This window comes from Schistocerca americana, chromosome 7, assembly GCF_021461395.2.
Source record: "Schistocerca americana isolate TAMUIC-IGC-003095 chromosome 7, iqSchAmer2.1, whole genome shotgun sequence".
Taxonomy (NCBI): domain Eukaryota; kingdom Metazoa; phylum Arthropoda; class Insecta; order Orthoptera; family Acrididae; genus Schistocerca; species Schistocerca americana.
Genome location: NC_060125.1, coordinates 464,088,400 through 464,109,438, shown reverse-complemented (window position 1 = coordinate 464,109,438; position 21,039 = coordinate 464,088,400). Strand labels below are relative to the sequence as shown.

At 40.7% G+C, this 21,039-nt stretch overlaps 1 protein-coding gene across 1 annotated transcript in view; it reads left to right on the top strand.

Annotated features, from left to right (window-relative positions):
* The window catches only part of LOC124623017 (lachesin-like), a 384,735-nt gene extending 376,997 nt beyond the window's left edge, over positions 1-7,738 (top strand). Inside the window, exon 9 of the mRNA XM_047148808.1 lies at positions 4,186-7,738. Coding sequence (XP_047004764.1) covers positions 4,186-4,340 — 155 coding nt within the window. The 3' untranslated portion in view covers positions 4,341-7,738. The remainder of the gene's footprint in view (positions 1-4,185) is intronic.
* The last annotated feature ends 13,301 nt before the right edge of the window (positions 7,739-21,039 follow it).

The following is a 21,039-nucleotide window of genomic DNA, read 5'->3' as shown; positions in this document are numbered from 1 at the left end:
GAGGACGACAAGATAGTAAACTTTGTAGGGAAACAAAAACAGTTCTCAATTTGTATCCACAAAAGTAAAAGATGTACAAAGATTAACTGCAGCTTAAGTTTACTCAAGAAAGTTTGCAGATATTTTTGGTATGTATCAGAAATGAAATTTTTCTGCAGAACGAAACGTAAATTTTCACTGTTTAGCTTTATGTTTCGATTCTGTAGTTTGATCCCATAATCAATCCACTGTATTAGAAACTTCGTGTCTTCAAATTTCATTTGTAAACGTCATATCGAATATCGGTTATTCGGAATCAAATCCAATACCTGAGTTAATATTTCTTGTGTTTCTTCAATATCCGAACTGTTCACATGTCCTATATCGTACAAATGTACAGACAGCTTGCCATGTTAGAACAGTAAGTTGTCTTTGCCAAACAATAATACATTACCACTTTCTAACAACCCCCATCAAAACTCCCGAAACTAAGGAAAATATCATTTTATAAAATTATTTATTATATAAAGGATTATTATCTATTATATTTATGTTATTTATATTATGATACATTACATAAAGAATTATTCGATTTAATAGAAATTAATGTATGATGCTGTCTTTTTTTTGTTATATGTAACAAAAATTTGAAAAGGAAGAAAACAGATTTTGCGAAATGAATTGTTTATTCGTAAACATATCTATTTCATATCAAAATTTTAAAAGATAAATAATAAAACTACTAATAGTTGTTTCCCTTAGGACGCAGTAGGATCACACCTGTATTTAATTATGCAGGGTGAATCGCCTAAAACTTGCACCTCAAATATTGCGGAAATGGAAAGTGATATTGATATACATACTTCACAGAATGGAATGCTAGTCAAGCGCTCGTATGGTTAGCCAATAAATAGAATGTAATAGTAACAGAAGATGTATTTTTATGCAAGAATACACTTCTTTTAAATGGAAAAATACCTATTGACACTAAAAAACTAAAAGTAGGGTGCATTATAATGTTATTTGTGATTATTGTAGGATTCTAGTCCGAGTCGTTTACGATATACCCAATTTTGAAAAGTTTCCGCAACAACACTTCTTTGTGCCACTCAACTTGCGTAGTTGCTAGTTACGACACTGTTGTATTTGATTACTGTGTGCTTGTGTGTTCCTTGAGTACACTGCGACTTGCTAGTCATTTAGTGTGTCATAGTCCAAGCAGTAATTCGAGAGCGGATGATGGGATTCATAAGTGAAAAAAGCTGACATTCTCCATGTGTATGGAAAGTGTAGGAAGAATGCAGTTCGATTTTCTACGGTGTATTCGGCAAGATATCTCAAAAGACATTATCCATCTCGGCAGTTATTTATCAACCTCTTCAACCAGTTACGTGAAACTACAACACCTAGAGAACGTAACAGAAGGAAGGAAGTGATTACAGAAGAGGAGGAAATTAATGTTCTTGTTACAGTTGCAGTTATTCCACACGTTAGCTATCTCTCAACGCGCGAGAAGTGGCAAGAGTCACACAAATACACCACGCGTTCTCCATCGATATAGGTTCCATCCCTATCACATCTTTCTTCATCAGGAGCTGCATGGAAATGACTACGATAATCGTGTCAGTTTCTGTTCAGGGGCATTATCACAGAATCCTCCAGATGTGTAACGATTCCACATTTACCAATCATGGCCAGGTAAACTGACGAAAGAGGCATCATTAGTCTGTTGACAATCCCCGGGGGATTCGTCAGGTGGAACGTCATTGTCTATGGAGTGTACGTGTGTGGTGTAAGACGGTGAGCTATTGGCTCACAGGCCTGTTTTTTGTAGACGGAACACCAAACCCACAAGTACCGCAGTCTCCTAACAGACAATTTTCCACGGATGCTAGAACACGACCTAGCAGTATGATGGCTGTCCAGCCCATAATGCTCGAAGTACTATAGCATCGCGGATTCTTTCCAAATCGTTGGATTGGACGCTGAGGACCTTTACTTTGGTCGGCTTGTTCCCCGGATTTGACACCTGTAGGCTTTTCTGTGTTAGGAAATGTGAAAGACGTTGTGTACAAGTACATAACAACTTCATATGATGATATGCAATGACTTATCAGTGCAGGCTCCTCGGACATCACTGGTGTAATGCTAGCATGTATGCATCAGATATTCAATACCAGACTGGAACCGTGTACTGCCACTGACGGTAGTCATTCTGAACACAACTTATAATGGTCAGTTGTCTCGTTACTGCTCAGAATTCGCATAACTAGAGTGTGCACTTGTGTTGTTTTGTAGTCTGTGCTACTACATATACTGTACAAGTGTCGGTGGAGAGCTTCTTTCAAAATATGATGTCTCGTAAACGACTCACACTAGAATCCTACAACAAACGCTACTAACATTCTAATTTTCCATACATTTAATTTGTTAATTTCAATAGGCATTGTAATATGTAGATAAGTGTGTTTGCTCAAAAAATATACTTTCTAAGTATTATTTCAGTCTGTTGATTGGTTAAAAATTCAGCATCTGACTACCAGTCTGTTCTGTGGAAACTGCACATCAATAGCACTTCCCATTTCGCAATATTTACAGTGCAAGTTACAGGTATTACAAGTGATTCACCCTCTGTACATAATCTTTAATCTAAAACTAAATGTACGAGGGTCACTCCAAAAGAAATGCACACAATTTTTGTAAAAATACCGTTTTCATTCTGCATGTGTGAAAGATTTACAGTTTGTAGATACATCCTTCCCGCTTGTTTTCAAACTTAGTTCAACCTGTTCCCGTGAGTGGCGCCGTCACAGCATGTCTTCAAGGTGGCTGCTACAATTGACGTTCGTCAGAAGCAACGTGCTGTCATAGACTTACTGTGCTGTGAAAACGATACGGTGGGAAACATCCACAAGAGGTTGAAAAAGGTGTATGGAGATGCTGCTGTCGATCGCAGAACAGTTAGTCGGTGGGCAAGATGGTTACGTGGTGAAAGTGGTCACGGAAATATTGAGGATTGTCCTCGCAGTGGCAGGCCTCGTACTGCACACACTCCAGACAATCTGCAGGGAGTTGACGAATTGGTGACTGCTGACAGACCCATCACAGTGAACGAATTGTCACGCTACGTTGCGATAAGGGAAGGAAGTGTTTGCAGAATACTGAAAGTGTTGGCGTTAAATCAGGTTTGTGCCAGGTGTGTTCCTAGAATGTTGACAGTGGCTCACAAAGAAACAAGAAAAACGGTATGCAGCGAACTTTTGGAATAGTACGAGAATGGTGGAGATGAATTTCTTGGAAGAATTGTGACAGATGATGAAACATGGCTCCATCATTTTTCACCAGAGACGAAGAGGCAATCAACGGAATGGTATCATGCAAATTCACCCAAGAAAAAAAATTCATAACCACATCTTCTGTTGGAAAAGTTATGGCTACGGTGTTTTTCGATTCCGAAGGACTCTTGCTTGTGGACATCATGCCAAGTCGAACCACCATAAATTCTAATGTGTATGTGACGGCACTGAAGACATTTCAAGCTCGACTGAGTCGTGTTCGACTACATCGGCAAATGGAGGGTGTTTTGCTGTTGCTCGACAGTGCACGGCCACATGTCAGTCAAAAAACCATGGAAGCGATCACAAAACTTAGATGGACAACACAGAAACAGCCACCTTACTGTCCTGACTATTACCTCTTTGGGAAACTGAAAGACTCTATTCTTGGAACAAGGTTTGAAGATGATGACTCCTCTGTGCATGCTGCCAAACAGTGGCTCCAACAGGTTAGTCCAGAATTTTACCGTGCGGATATGCAGGCGCTGGTTCCAAGATGGCGTATGGCAGTTTAGAGGGTTGGAAATTATGTGGAGAAATTAAAATATGGTTCCTAAAGGATGTATCTGTACACTTTCAAACATGTGTAATAAAAGATAGATTAAAAAAAAAATAGAGCGCAATTTTATGTGAATGCGATGCATGATAACAACAAATTGTAGTTGTAGATACCACTGTATGACAGAAAATAAACATTTGATACTCAATGAAAGGATCTCCCATATCTTAAGCACGTTACGACCTCCAAATAAGCAAAGCATTAACTACGAAACAATTTTTTCCAGGTGATAGTTAAAACTTCCTCACCAACCCTCGTAGACTACATAAATGTAGATCAATGTTGGCCTCAGAAGTACCGTGCTGTGTGCAGGCGTGGCGGAGGCAGCTCGGGACAAGGATTCGTCTCGAGATGAGGACAACGCGGAGCAGTCGGCAGGCACCTCGGGAGCCGTCCAGGTGTCGGGGGCGGCAGCGGGGGCGTTGCTTCTGGCCGTGGCGGCGGCGGCAGTGGTGGTACTCAGCTGACACGGCGGCCTCGGGGACGTCTAATGTCCGCGGTGGGCAGCGTGCCAACTGGAACTCTCTGCTCCAGCGACTTTGCTCCGCTGTACGAGGAGGTCAAGACGCTGGCAGCGGAAACATAGTGAATCCCGAAACTGTACGTGCTTTGGTGGGCACACTGAGAGACTCGAGCAATTCCTCAGCACTTCGGCTTATACCTAACCGACTACACTCCATTCTGCTGTTTTCTGTGTGGTGACGAGTATTTGTGAGCGTTGTAAACTGTCTTTAAGTGAGAAAATTGAGCCCTTCTGCAAACAGGAATACGCTTCCTTAGGGAAGCTAATTTTGACTCCTTTACCTATTTGCAATACATCGAAAATCTTAATGTCAGCTCCTATGGAAACCTTTACCACTGCTACAATGACAGTTTCAAGTATGTGTATCTGTATGTGTACATGCATGACTTTTCATCCTACTCCTCGTTAACTAAATGATACGCAGAATTTCTAAATTATATATGGTGATTGCAGTTGTGCTGCTCCTGTCTTTGGCGTTATATAGGATAGAATGAAGCATTTGGTGCGTATCCATACACAAACACACACACACACACACACACACACACACACACACACACACACACACACACAACCTGGAAAACCGCTTGCAACACATGGCGATAAATAACAAGCGAAACTGTGGCTCAAGTTGTTACGATATAACTTTCGAAAAATATCTGAAAAGTGTGGGTCATTAACTACGAATTATTTTTAAATATTTTATTGTGGTCAAGGGATATATAGGGCCGACTTAATATAGCATCCTGAAGACTCAGTATTACTGCTTTCTGTGTGTTGCCTCCCCCACGAAACGGTCAACAATTGGCGATGAACAGGAGAATGAGAACCGTCTCAACAGTGCTCTTTTCTGTAAAATCTTCCTGTAGATCCCATTTTCCATATTCTGCTTTTATTACAGGGTAATTGTATTCGAGATAAAAACTTATAAGAAACGGATTAACTAGGAAATTCCTGTTCAGTGTTTGTCCAACGAAGGTATGCCATTCTGTTAAATTCATTAGGTATAGAATAATCTCTCCTTAACGGGCTGACAATAAGTTGAACCTTAGTTCCAATGAGTAAACTCTGGAATTTGTGTGAGCTATGTCGTTACACCTATGAAGTATCACAAAACGAATGAATATTCCAATGCATTTTTACAAAATAGTGATCAGCAGAAGAAAGTGCTAACGGACAAGAGGATATTTAGGGTCTCTGTTTACTGTACATTTGGTTAAATTCAGATATAAGAAGATAAATGTTAAGCGACAAAATATCTTTTATAGCAGGCAGTGCTTTCTAAGGTTGCTTGTGTAACTGCTGGATGCCATTGTAAAAAAGAGAAAATAACTTTTATACTAGACTCTTCTTTCTAAGGATACATATAACTGCTAACTGGCAACAATCGACGCATTTGGAACCACAGCAGGTAATATGATCACAGTAAACGTTACTAAATTAATGGTCAGCACCTTTTTCTGCAGATCCCCTTCCATTACAACCATCATCCATCAAAAACAAATTCACGAGATAAATTACAAGAATGTGAGAAAAAAATCAGCTGGTTCCCAGGGAGTAATGGAGACTTACGTACAAACATGGCTTGGAGAAATGGTTCTCAAATATAATTAATCAAATTGCTACTCTACATGACATTAATTGTTTGCGGTAAAGTTTAGCGTGTCGCATTATATCTCCATGCAGTTCATTACTTAAGCACCGACAGAACTTACGTTACAGGTGTCAGAAAATTTTATTTTAAGAGTATAGGGAATTGTAAATCCAAACAAATTAGATTAAGACGCTATTAAATTCAATGCATTACTCTGGCATAAGGAATGTTAAAGATGAGTAGGAGCGCAACCAAGGCTTCATTTCATTGACTTAATTATTCATGAATATCATTTTTCATTCAGTATAAATATGGAGATTATTCACTAAAACTTATGAATTTCTGTGAATATTGTACAGAGTGAGGAGTATGCAAACCAACGTTTTGTTGGCAGATTTATCTCCCCGCAGTCTGCTCACTGAGTGAGGTGCCTCGTGACATGATGTACATCCTAAACAACTGAAAACATCAAATCTCTGTCTCCAACTGAATTACTTTCATTACAGCTGTAACCGAGTCTGAAAGCTGTGCTTGTTTAGTTTGTCGACTGTCACTAGGTCCTTATAATCCGAAGAGTCAGACACAGAATATATCGCATTGTATTACCACCATAATATTTTGTTCAATTTCTTACCAACAGAACCATCTATCGTCTCTTGAACCATTTATAGAGCAGAGAATATTCAGGTAGTGGCATTCATTGTTATCCGCTCCCATACATGCTTCGGTAATTAAATTAAATTAAGTACTGGTTCTTAAATTTAGATATCAGTATTAGGGTCATTTAATGGTTTTCAAACAATTGTAAATCTAAGAATGTGTTGTAATGAGTACCAAAGATAGGGGAAATATTTTTGGCTTACTTGTAGGAAATAAGATTCAGACTGTACACGATACTCTTTTGTCTGCAAAAGGATTTAATTGTCTCTTAATTTTTCGTTCGTATTCAGTGCAGTTATTCGTATGACACATTTTGTAGGACAGGTGACTGGCCACGGCTCTGAAAAACCCGAGATGAATTGTGGCAATAGTTGATACTGGCGTGGGGTTGTGGTACTGCGTGACATATTACCTATCATGGCAACAATGATGAATGACGACAAATAGAAGTCCGAAAATTCTCTTACTCGTGTGAAGCACTTCTTAGGTAATGTGCAGTGTTTTCATAGAAATACACCGTTCTTCTGATTATAATTTGAGCTGCTGCTTCTATAAATTTGTTAGGAAGATACTAAATTCTTTGCTTGTCTCCTTTCTTCCTAGTTATTACTGTGGACTTTCCGTCGCTTCAGTTCAAACTACAAAAACCCGAACCTTTTTCTTCTCCTAATATTAGCTTGCATATGCTCGATAAAATCTAATTTAATCAATGTTGCATGTTTGGCAGCTGTGCTTTTTATACAATGAGTACCTTATTACAAACCGTGATTCAGACGCCATACTTACTACAAAAATTTGAAAACTTTCAGTATGGCCTTCAAAGATTCCTTATGCTCTAAAAGTGGTGTGGATGACATATTACCGATCATAAGAGTAGGTCTCTTAAATCGCATTAACATCTTGAGGTTACAGGGAATCTTATTATAAGAAAGAGAATAATTTGTGACTTCCTGATACTATAAAAATGCTCATTAAGCTTTCGTGAAAGATATGCCAATCTACGTTATGTTCTGACAGCGCCCAGAACGTGAAAACACTTATTAATCAAAATGTAATTTTCTAATGTGACTGTATAAATATGTAAATGTGAGCATAAAATAAAGTTTGTCTTATATAAAGATGAAAAATTCCTTAATTTGTATTCCTCTTTCACGCCTATATAACTGTTCCTATATTCTTGCATAGTATATGTGACACTGTTATGTCTATACGTTACGGAAGACAGGTTCGTATGCATTTAGCGATCTGTTATCATTAATAATACTAGAACTTGACATACACGTCCAGTCACTTTAATGTGCTCATCGCCTACTATTCGACGCCAGTGAGTAATAACCAATCACAGGCGGCTGGTGGCTGAACTAGAAGTGGAGGGTATATAAAGAGCGTAACAGGGAAACCGTGAAAACTGTACAGTCGTTGGCCGGCCGGTATGGCCGTGCGGTTCTAGGCGCTACAGTCTGTAACCGCGTAACTGCTACGGTCGCAGGTTCGAATCCTGCCTCAGGCATGGATGTGTGTGATGTCCTTAGGTTAGTTAGGTTTAAGTAGTTCTAAGTTCTAGGGGACTGATGACCACAGCAGTTAAGTCCCATAGTGCTCAGAGCCATTTGAGCCACTTTTGTACAGTCGTTGTCGTAATACAGAAAGTGAGCGTTTTATGAGATGTCGAAAGGTGCACGATCATTGGCTTTCGGGCCAAGGTTGGAAGCTTTTCTGAAACTCCTAAGTCTGTAAACGGTTCCTGTGCTGCCTTGGTTAAATTACACCGTGCATGGCAAAATGGCTCTTTCTACAACTGGCGCCGAGGCAGCTGTAGTGGAACACGGGCTATAGATGGTGGATATGAACAACCGTTGAGGACTTGTGTACGCGCGAAAATTATTGAGCGACTGGCCTCACAGATGAACCAAAGGGCTACCAACAGTCTCCCCTCGACGTTTGTTCAGTGAACTTTGACATGCATGTGCCTCGGCAGAGGGCGCCTGAGTCAAGAACCCACACTGAAGCTGTGACGAAGGCTGGAATTTGCACACCGATCAACAATTGGACTTTAACTAAGAGGCGACACGTGGCCTTTTGAGTTGAATCGTTTTATATTCCACCGGACGCATGGCCTTTGTCTGCATGGGGTGAAATGCTTGAAATCGGAAAGTCCAGCCCAGAGAAGAGGATTTTATGATCTGGGGAATGTCTTCGTACTATGCCCTGGGTGATGTCGTCATTTAGGAAGGCACAATGCATCTACACAAGTAGGCATCTGTCCTTGGGAGAACATGTCGTCCCCGATATGCAGTTCATTCATTCTCAGCATTATGCGATCTACCACAACCTGCCACCAAACTCCTCGGATTTATACCCAATCGAGAATCTGTGAGAATACCTCGATGTGGCCTTCACGCCATGGATTACCAATCGAGACATCTAGTGTCGCTGGCCCAGCACTGGAGTAGCATGGCTTCACGCTCCCCACAGACAATCTTCCAGCACGTCTCACACCAGTAGATGCTGCAAAATGTGGTTATTCAGGCTTTTGACAGGTGGTTACAGTAAAGCGACAGGATCGTTTATGTCTGAACATCACTTTACATATTATCTCAAATATACAGGAACACACTTGAAAAAATAGTAATAAGAAATGTAAGTAAGTCAGTACCTACCCACCCGTCTAGCCGTGCGGTCTAACGCACGGCTCTCCAGACTGGGAAGGAGCGCCTGGTCCCCCGGCACGAATCCACCCAGCGGGCTCCTGTCGAGGTCCAGTGATCCGGGCAGTCGGTGGATGGTATTTAGGCGGTTTTCCATCTGCCTCAGCGAATGCGGGCTGGGTCCCCTTATTCCACCTCTTCTACACTCTTGCTGCGCTAAGAAGTTCTCCAGGTACTCGTACACCACCATTACTCTACCACGCAAACATAGGGGTTACACTCGTCTGCTGTGAGACGTTCCCCTTGGAGGGATGGCGGGGGTGGGGGGGTGGGGGGTGGGAGGGATCCATCGGAGGCCGAACCGCACAGTAACCCCAAAAGAGTGGTTCGGTGTGGGGTGGCGGGGGGATGAAGTGGACTGCGGTAGTTGTAGTGGGGTTATGGTCCACTGCGGCTGCGACTTGGGCGGAGCCTTTCCGTAGTTTCTAGGCCCCCGGTTAACATACAATACAAGTAAGTACCTGAAACATTCTTTCGGATAGTTTAACAGGAAGTTGACATGTTGTTAATTGTCTAAAAGAATTATCTTTAACCTTCTTGCATTTTCAGTAGGATATACCATGAAGTGATACAACATAAAGGCTGAAGTTTAAGTAAACAAGTAAGTTGCATAATTTACAGGGAACACCTGCAGAATCCTCAATACATGTTCAGTACAGAATGACATGCAGTGCTATTGGGCCGTAAGACATTTTAAATCATAACACCTACAGTTCTTCGACCCTTTCTCATGTGGGGATGTTTGTATAGAATGAAAAGGAACGTGACTTAACATCAGAGTCGCTTTTATCAACATTCACAATAACAAGCATTCCATACTGGAGCGACACGTGTGGCTCTATGGGACGTCCTAGATTCCTCGCATAATACATGATCCCGAGACTTTGTACATAGGCTTTCACTGTATAATTGGCATTTCTGTTAAGCTCCCCAGGAGAAACAAAGTGACGTGCGACAATTTGCACAGAACTTTTTGTAAAAATTCAAAATGCCCTATACTCAATGTCCCATTTGGGGTTGGTCGAATACAACTGATGGGTCGCTCAAGAATTGTCTAAGCAATAACCATTTTAGATTGATAGCATTTCCCCAGTACTGTAGCAAAGAACTGAAGACAGCCGGCCGAAGTAGCCGTGCGGTTAAAGGCGCTGCGGTCTGGAAACGCAAGACCGCCACGGTCGCAGGTTCGAATCCTGCCTCGGGCATGGATATTTGTGATGTCCTTAGGTTAGTTAGGTTTAACTAGTTCTAAGTTCGAGGGGACTAGTGACCTCAGCAGTTGAGTCCCATAGTGCTCAGAGCCATTTTTTTTAACTGAAGACGGCCACCTGCTTTACATATGACTAAGCCCACTTCATATACCAACAAACTGTTGTACCAGGGTAGGATAGGACGAGGAACTTTTCAGGAGAATGAAAACTGGCGTTCTACGGATCGGAGCGTAGAATGTCAGATCTCTTAATCGGGCAGGTGGGTTAGAAAATTTAAAAAGTGTGATGTATAGGTTAAAGTTAGATATAGTGGGAATTAGTGAAATTGGGTGGCAGGGGGAACAAGACTTCTGGTCAGGCAAATACAGGGTTATAAATACAAAACCAAATAGGGGTAATGCAGGAGTAGGTTTAATAATGAATAATAAAATAGGAAGGCGGGTAAGCTACTAAAAACAGCATAGTGAACGCATTATTGTGAGCAAGATAGATACGAAGCCCACGCCTACCACAGTAGTAGAAGTTTATACGCCAACTAGTTCCTCAGATGACGAAGAGATTGATGAACTGTATGATGAGATAAAAGAAATTATTCAGATAGTGAGGGAAGACGAAAATTTAAGAGTCACGGGTGACTGGAATTCGATTGAGGGGAAAGGAAGAGATGGAAACGTAGTAGGTGAATGTGGAGTGCGGGTAAGGAATGAAAGCGGAAGCCATGTGGTAGAATTTTGCACTGAGCGTAACTAAATCATAACTAACAGTTGGTTCAAGAATCATGAAATAAGGTTGTGTACTTGGAAGAAGCCTGGGGATGATGGATGATTTCACATACATTATGAAATGGTAAGACAGAGATTTAGGAACTAAGTTTTAAATTGTAAGACATTTCCAGGGGCAGGCATGGAGTCAGACCACAATCTATTGGTTATGAATTGTAGATTAAAACAGAAGAAACTGCAAAAAGGTGGGAATTTAAGAAAATGATACCCGGATAAACTGAAAGAACCAGAGGTTTTAGATGGCTTCAGGCAGAGCATTAGGCAACGATTGACAAGAAAGGGGGGGGGGAAAGAAATACAGTAGAAGAAGACTGGGTAGCTTTGAAAGATGAAATCGTGAAGGCAGCAGGGGCTCAAGTAGGTAAAAAGACGAGGGATAGTAGAAATCCTTGGGTAACAGAAGAAATATTGAATTAGATTGATGAAAGGAGAAGATATAAAAAAGCAGTAAATGAAGCAAACAAAAAGTAATACAAACGTCTCGAAAATGAGATCGACAGAAAGTGCAAAATGGCTAAGCAGGGATGACTAGAGGACAAATGTAGGGATGTAGAGGCGTATATCACTAGGGGTAAGATAGATACTGCCTACGGGAAAATTAAAGAGACCTTTGGAGAAAAGAGAATCACTTGTATGTACATCAAGAGCTCAGATGGAAAACCAGTTCTAAGCAAAGAAGGGAAAGCAGAAAGTTGGAAAGAGTATATATAGGGTGTATACAAGGGCGATGTCCTTGAGGACAAGCCGGACGGAGTGGCCGAGCGGTTCTAGGCGCTACAGTCTGGAACCGCGGGACCGCTCCGGTCGCAGGTTCGAATCCTGCCACGGAAATGGATATGTGTGATGTCCTTAGGTTAGTTAGGTTTAAGTAGTTCTAAGTTCTAGGGGACTGATGACCTGAGAAGTCAAGTCCCATAGTGCTCAGAGCCATTTGAACCATTTACTTGAGGACAATATTATGGAAATGGAAGGGGATGTAGATGAAGATGAAATGGGAGATATAATACTGCGTGAAGAGTTTGACAGAGCACCGAAAGACCTAAGTCGAAAACAGGCCCCGGGAGTAGACAACATTCTATTGGAACTAATGATGGCCTTGGGAGAGCCAGCCCTGACAAAACTCTACAGTCTGGTGAGCAAGATGTATGAGACAGTCGAAATACCCTCAGACTACAAGAAGAATATAATAATTCCAATCCCAAAGAAAGCAGGTGTTGACAGATGTGAAGATTATCGTACTATCAATTTAATAAGTCACGGCTGCAAAATACTAACAGGAATTCTTTACAGACGAATGGAAAAACTGGTAGAAGTCGACCTCGGGGAAGATCTGTTTGGATTCCGTAGAAATGTTGGAACACGTGAGGCAATACTGACCCTACGATTTATCTTAGAAAATAGATTAAGGAGAGGCAAACCTACGTTTCCAGCATTTGTAGACTTTGAGAAAGCTTTTGACGATGATGACTTGAATACTCAATTTCTTTCAAATTCTGAAGGTGGCAGGGCTAAAATACAGGGAACGAAAGGCTATTTACAAGCTGTACAGAAACCACATGGCAATTATAAGAGTCGAGCGGCATGAAAGGAAAGGAGTGGTTGAGAAGGGGGTGAGACAGGGTTGTAAGCTATCCCCGATTTTATTCAGTCTGAATACTGAGCAAGCAATAAAGGAAACAAAAGAAAAAATTCGGGATAGGAAGTAAAATCAATCGACAAGAAATAAAAACTCTCAGGTTCCGCGTTGACATTGTAATTCTGTCAGAGGCAGCAAAGGACCTTCAAGGGCAGTTGACCGGAATGGACAATGTCTTGAAAGGAGGATGTAAGATGAACGTCAACAAAAGCAAAACGTGGATAATGGAATATAGTCGAATTAAACCGGGTGATGCTGAGGGAATTAGATTAGGAAATGAGACACTTAAAGTAGTAAAGGACTTTTGCTATTTGGGGATCAAAATAACTGATGATGGTCGAAGTAGACAGCATATAAAATGTAGACTGGCAATGGCAAGGAAAGCGTTTCTGAAGAAGAGAAATTTGTTAACATTGAGAATAGATTTAAGTGTCAGGACGTCGTTCCTGAAAGTATTTGTATGGAGTGTAACAGTGAATGGAAGTGAAACGTGGCTGATAAATAGTTTAGACAAGAAGAGAATAGAAGCTTTCGAAATATGGTGCTAGAGAAGAATGCTGAAGATTAGGTGGGTAGACCACATAACTAATGTGGAGGTATTGAATAGAATTGGGGAGAAGAGAAATTTGTGGCACAACTTGACTAGAAGAAGGGATCGATCGATAGGACTTTCTTGAGGCATCAAGGGATCACCGATGTAGTATAGGAGGGCAGCGTGGAGGGTAAAAATCGTAGAGGAAGACCATAAGATGAATACACTAAACAGATTCAGAGGGATGTAGGTTGCTGTAGGTACTGGGAATGGAGAAGCTTGCACAGGATTGAGTAGCATGGAGAGCTGTATCAAACCAGTCTCTGGACTGAATACCACTACAACAACATCACCGCTTTTCTACCATGCTAATTTATGTCCCTGAAGATTCTACAGTTCCCGAGTTCCACACATTCATGTGCACATCCCTGTTAAAGATAATCCCAACCGTAAATTCTTCTAGTATGTTACGTAAATGCTCACTTCAAATAAGTGGAATGCTTCTTTGTGCTCATTTGTAAGCTTCTTACCTAAATGCATCAACTTGTATGATCAGGAACCCACTTCTTAAAACTTAAACATAGCCATATCGTTTACTTACATTTACCTCAATATCTAAGAACGGAAAAATAAATAAAATTCGCATACGTATTACAGCCTCGAAGTAGAGGAAAACCTCAATCAGCTCTCAAAGCCTAACCACAGGGATATCTTGTCTGTTTCACCTGATGCCACCTTTTCTCCTTACCACTTCTCTCCCCTCTTTCGAAGGAGGTGTTGGCAACTGAGGCAGCGTTTCAGACGCATCCTTAAATGGATGGATTCGTCCTATAGACATATTTGTGGTATGAATCAGGAGTTGCAGTTGTACCTTAACTGGAGATGTCATCTGTGTTACTTGATAAGGTGTTGGTACCATGCATCAGATTTCTTCGTTTTACATTTTGGCTCATAGACGTTATTCATGTTCTCAACCTAGCGCCATATACCCTTCAATCTTTTGGCAAAATCTGTAACAAGGATACCATACATCTGTCACATGGAGCTGTTTTCACAATTCAAAAGAGAATGGCGTATTTTAAACATAAACAATCTGATATGCTTATAAGCTTGTACTCCCATGTACCTTTGAATTACAGGGTGCCACTGTGTGGTATAATAGACTGTATCAATCACGCTGATGACAATTTATGTAATAACTCAGCATTTTTTCTGTTGTCCTGCGTATGCAATCTATCCTCCCATTTTCATTATCCAGTTATTAACCACTGCCTGAGTTATTTTTTCCATTTGCTGAATTGATTTGGCACTGTGAATAATAATCATTTAAGGTTAAAAAATACAGATTCACCACTAGTCTGTATAAAGGAACTAAGAAAGTGTACCAATCATTTGGAGTGGTCTGCTGACCTTTGGGAATCTTTTCCAAATTTAGAATCTGTTAACAAATAAGGTCAACTCTTTGTGCAAGATGTATGCAGTTTCTGATGTACTATTCCACTTCATGCTTATGTGTTCTCTATCGACAGTTGTCTGGAATGCATCGTACGGTAGTTCACCAACCTCTTTGCTCTGTCGAGTGGAATTACAGCCGGCCTCAGAACTTCATTATGTAAATTAGCCAGCACAACTATGTACGAATTATGCCTTGCATGTTTGTATAACACTCTGTCAGCAACTCTGAACTGCACTTGTATCACAAATTGCTGTCAGCCTCTATCAGTGGTCTGAGCCTTTTGCCGCTCATCTGCACATACCATTGTGTTCTGTGGCATGTATCTTGCAAGTCAATCTGTCTGCTATACCGAGTCTCCCCAGCCCAATGAAGGGAAAAATCACTTAACAGTAAGGCTACTGAGTCAAGCATCTAATCAGATCATGAAAGCCTATGACCCATTTCAGTGCTAAGTGATCTATTACTATTTAAAGCATTGGACTTATAAGGAGCAACCAAGAAGATACCACAGATCAAACTGAAGATTTCTCGTTTAAGTTCTAGTTTTACTCGTCTTAAGGACCACAGGTAGCGGTTGTTAAGGTAAGCATTATAAATACCGGGTGATCAAAAAGTCAGTATAAATTTGAAAACTTAATAAACCACGGAAGAATGTAGATAGAGAGGTAAAAATTGACACACATGCTTGTAATGACATGGGGTTTTATTAGAACCAAAATAAAAACAAATTTCACAAAATGTGTGACATATGGCGCTGGACAGCAAAACGTCAGTGACTGCGCATGACATTTTCATCATGTTTGGTCTCCCAGGTCCCCAGACCTCAGTCCGTCCGACTATTGGCTTTGGGGTTACTTGAAGTCGCAAGTGTATTGTGATCGACCGACATATCTAGGGATGCTGAAAGACAACATCCGACGCCAGTGCCTCACCATAACTCTGGGTATGCGTTGCATTGCTATTCACAACATTATTCCTAGACTACAGATATTGTTGAGGAAACATGGTGGACATATTGAGCATTTCCTGTAAAGAACATCATCTTAGTTTTGTCTTACTTTGTTATGCTAATTATTGCTATTCTGATCAGATGGAGCACCATCTGTAGGACATTTTTTTTAAATTTGGTAGTTTTTTGGTTCTAATAAAACCCTATGACAATCCAAGCGTGTGTGTCAATTTGTACCTCTGTATCTACATTATTCCGTGATTTATTCAGTTTTCAAATTTATACTGATTTTTTGATCACCCGGTATTTTAGCATATTACGAAAATAATCGACGCAACGCATTTTGCTTGTCAAGTTCCAATCAACTTGGTCTCTAATTAATCCTACAAAAGAATATTTCAAAGCACTCACGGTCAAAATGTAAAACCGAATAAACTTATTCGGAGTTCCTGTTTATGTATTTTGATCTTGAGTGCTTGTGAAGTGCATTTTTGTAGGACTAAGTTAAACAGCCAGATGGGAGTTTGACTCCTGTATTGTGTAGCTGTGGATTACATTCCTAATATAGTGGCTGTACTCTTAAATATTTTAAACAATATTTCATTTAGTAAGAAAGTAATTCTTCTCTGCCTTATTTAGTTGTTCAGAAGTGCAAGCTATCAGCTGCCCTGTTTCCTCTATTTTATGGCTCAATAAACCCCATAAAGTGTGATTGCTGGAATCACATGTTTATGTAAACTGTTTATGATACTGCGGGAAAGTGAGGACAGGACGAGTGGTCAATGAATCCTTCACTCACACAAAGGTTCTCTTCCATCTGGAGTGCAATGGAATTCAACCACTTCTCTTACTATTTCTGAAAATTTTGGCAAAATCTTCCTATAATAGTTATACACACCTGAAAGGAACTGAAGCTCTTTCTTTACACTAATATTTGGGAATTCCCACTCATTCCGTACAGGGTGGGAGTCGGTTTCCAAACTATCCTGTCTGATAATATGACCCAAAAAGTATACTTCATCAAATACAAATTCACATTTTTGTAAACTAAGTGCTACTTGTGTCAGTCATAACAAACTAAAGATATCACGAAAACGTACCATATACAGCTCGATGTTCTTAGAGATGAATGTAATGTCATCGATTATACTACGCAGTGTTTCAGTTTCAAATCTCATAGCACCGTGTCTAATAGGATTTGGAATGTCACCAGCACGTTCTTTAATCCGGAGGACACTTGTCAGTACTAAAATAATGACCAGATGGAACCATAGAAGCTGTGTTGAGTCGATCCTGTGGTACTACCTCCGACTGGTGGTACCTATTTTACAAATCCATTGTTATAAAATAACGGCAGTGCCCCAGGTTATCTGGGATCTCTGTGGTGTTAGGCGTTAGGTACACGTTCGTGACTGGAAGTTGATTTAAATGTCATAAGAAAATCTGTCATTCTGTGCTCTTAATAGGTGTAATTACTACTGGAGTCCCACTTGGGCTGCAGCACCCTCCTATAATCCTATAATGGAATTGCTAATTAAGAAATTCCTTCGTCGATGGCTGGAAATAACGTGGAAGTCGCAATGGATATGTATACACCAGTGGTTCATTCTCAGTCGGAATCCTAATGCCTTAGCAGCATAGCTGGCAATGTCTGGGAGGGTTAAAGAATTCTGCGCATTCTTCTAATAACCTTTCTGCCTCCTGCATGTCATATCGTTCCAAATGAGACACATTCCCCCACAGAGGAGATAAATCAACATACTTATACAGCTTCGAACACTGTTTCCTAAAATCCTTATGTAGCTCATCGTCCTCCATTACTTCCAAGTCAAATATCAGTGCACCCCCTGACAGCTCCACATCTAGTGAAGTAACATTCCCCACACTAACGGATACTTCCTCACTTCTCTCAACTTCTCGCACATTAAGGAAACTGTGGTGTACTAAACATTGCGCTATATCCAATTCGTCATGTTCCGAGTCTCCTTATATCCTACAGCACTGTATCCGGTGAGTCAAGGGTTTTGGATGCAGTTCTGTAGCCTATCCGACATCTGTGCATGCCTCGATTGTTTCGACAGTAAACCTGAGATAGAACCATGTCACATCCAGATGCATTTGCACCGTTCTAGCTCAATCGTTCTAGGTCAACATTGGCATGACGTTCATCTAGAAGTGTGTTCCAAGAATGACACCATAGATTATGTCAACCTTACGGAAAAGTACTTTCATACAAGCCTCACCTGCTACACTTTGTCTAAAACGAAGGATTAATTCAAATTTGGCATACTAGTTGAGCCCCGACATGCTACATGCACCTGCTGTCCCAAATGTGTCTTTTTGCCACATAAACGGTTAAGCAATAGCCGGCCACATATTCCACAACAAGGTGTCTTGCGCCTACATTTACGGAGGCTGCATAATGACAGCATCATTCCATCTCTCGTTTGACAGCTGGGTGCGAACATCTTCCTGCAACCACCTTCCTTGCGTTCTCGTAAATCGATGTTAACTTTTGGCATTTGAACTACCTCATCAGCAAGTGCCTGATCACTTCCTAAAAGGATACACTAGTACTCTCAATAACTGAAACCATTTCACTCAACTATTACTACAAGCAGCAGACAACACATCGCAGGAAAGAAACAAAAGAAAGGCAAGACAAATGATACCATAACATACGGAAAAATCTTGAAGCACGCTCGTACTTGAACGAGGGGCGTTCAATAAGTAACGCAACGCATTTCTTTTTTGGTAAGCATGTTAGTTTTTTTTCATGATTCCAATACATTCTATTATTGATACAAAACTCAATTTCCAATGCGACTGTCTCTTGCCACCTTACTGAAAGAGTCTGTATGACCACATGGTACCATCTTACTGATCGATAACGGAGAAAAAGTCTTGCTGTATGAGCAACTTTACCGTCATGCACTTACTGTTTCGCGCTGCGTGCAGCCTTCATTGGGCCAAAGAAATGAAAGTCTAGGGTGCGAGACCCGGGCTGCAGGTGGATGGGTAAGAAATCTCCAATGAAGTTTTTGGAGCTTCTCTCGGGTGCGCCGATTTGTGTGAGGCCATGCGTTTCCATGGAGAAGGAGAAGCCCGTTTGCGTATTTGTGGCGACGGACACGCTGAAGTCTTCAATTTCCCGGGAGCCGACCGGCACGCGGCAGGTCAGAAAAGTTCACTCGACCTTATTGCAATGATGACAGACACCTCACCCAACGGTTCATATCCAAAGGAACTTTGCATCGTAATCAGAGTACCACAGGCACTGCAATATCTTATTTACCTGCTGATACTGGGGAAGCGACTTTCACGTACAACGTCTGAATTGTAAGGGAATGTAGGATGTTCGAGCTACAGATGTAAACGCATGGTTGACGATATGTGAAGTTTGGGTCTGACAGTGAGTCGTGCATGGAAGCCAAATGGTAAGACGACTGCTCGAGGTAAGCGGAAAATCCGGGATCGAGTCCCGGTCCGACACGAATTATCATTGACCTCATTCCACTGTACAGTTGATGGTAGTCTTTATTGCAACTTCATTTGATGTGTTTCGTAATGGCTGTGGCCGCTGCAGTGTCTGTTCTTTGGACACGCATGCATCTCCAAAGGAACTTTTCATCGTAATCAGAATAACACAGGCACTGAAATATCGTACGTATCCAATGTCTAAAGCCGAATTAGTGGATTTTGCACCAGTTTGTTTACCGCTACCCACTCTGGAAGCGAAATGTCTCACACCCCAAGTGTAGTGAGAAATTTACGCTTTTAGATTTTAAATGTATACACAAATTCATTCCCATGTTAGTCTACTGTTAGGCTCACATCAAAAATTGAAAATAGTTTTCTTTTTAGTTATTGTTTGAAAGTTTTATATTGTAGGAAGTTTCACGTATTGGATTCTTTTAATTTGTCCAACTTTCAACTTCGTCACTTGCTGCATCATAAACGAATTTTACAGCAGAACAAGATTTTCATTGTTCTCGCGTTTCGGCAATTGATTGCAGGTTTGGTTTCCAGTTAAATACCATTCAGTATCTCGGGATATCTGTGTACATCGAGGCTGCAGTAATAAAACTGAATATGGAACTGCCTGTGGATACTTTCACAAACATTAATGTTTCTCTGTCAATCACTGTTTAGTTCTGCCTACATGAATGGATGAGTGAATGCGTTTTCGTGTATACAGCGTGACTCAATCCTTTTGGCTTAAACTGAAACAGGTGATAATGCGCGCACGATTGATTGTATTGAATAGGGAACCAATGTTGGGAAACCAATACTGATTGTATTATGAACATACATAGCATACACTGCACAATGTGACGGATCTCGTGATTTTGGTATTTCTTGACTTGTTGGTATTGGTTAGTCATCGTTAATGTTTTACTCTTTCTGATCTCACAGTGTGGCAATAGTTAACTTTCTTTGTGAGAAGATGCCACAAATTACTGTCTTTAAAATTTGTCGTAAAACAGTGTTCCTAGTAGATTTGACTCGATTTATTGCTCGTTCAGAGGGCTGTTGCCTTATATTTTATAACAAGTCGTTCGCTTTACAGCTTTTCGTGTAGATTACGAAACATATTACACATTGCAAACAGCAAGTATTGTTTACAGCAATTGCAACTGATCTGAGCCAGCGAGGTCTGAAAGCCTCGGACCTTCGAACTTCTAGCCTCTGCAGTCCCGGTTCGCTACAGTGCGATTTACAGATTAATATTTCTCAATACTGTTTACAAAAACACTATAACTATTATGTATATTGCGGAAAGCGCCTTGGTGTGTGATCGTTAAGTAAGTTATGTCTTTCGGTTATTAATTAACCTTCACTTCCTATATTACGTGTCTTGAATTTTACCTGTTATGCTGCTGGTATACTAAGTGTTCAGTTACAACTGGTATGTTATAATAGCGCGATAATGAGGGCGGTATGGATATAGCTGCAGTTTATACTTAAGCTAGAACGGGTTTACAGGATTGATTGCACTACACTGTTTATTCTGATACAGTTTATTTATTTTAGATGTTGTGTAAGGTTATCTATGGTACGAGTTGGTGAAAGTGTTTGCTGCTTGAGTGAGTGTGTCTGAGGTCTGTGTTGGTA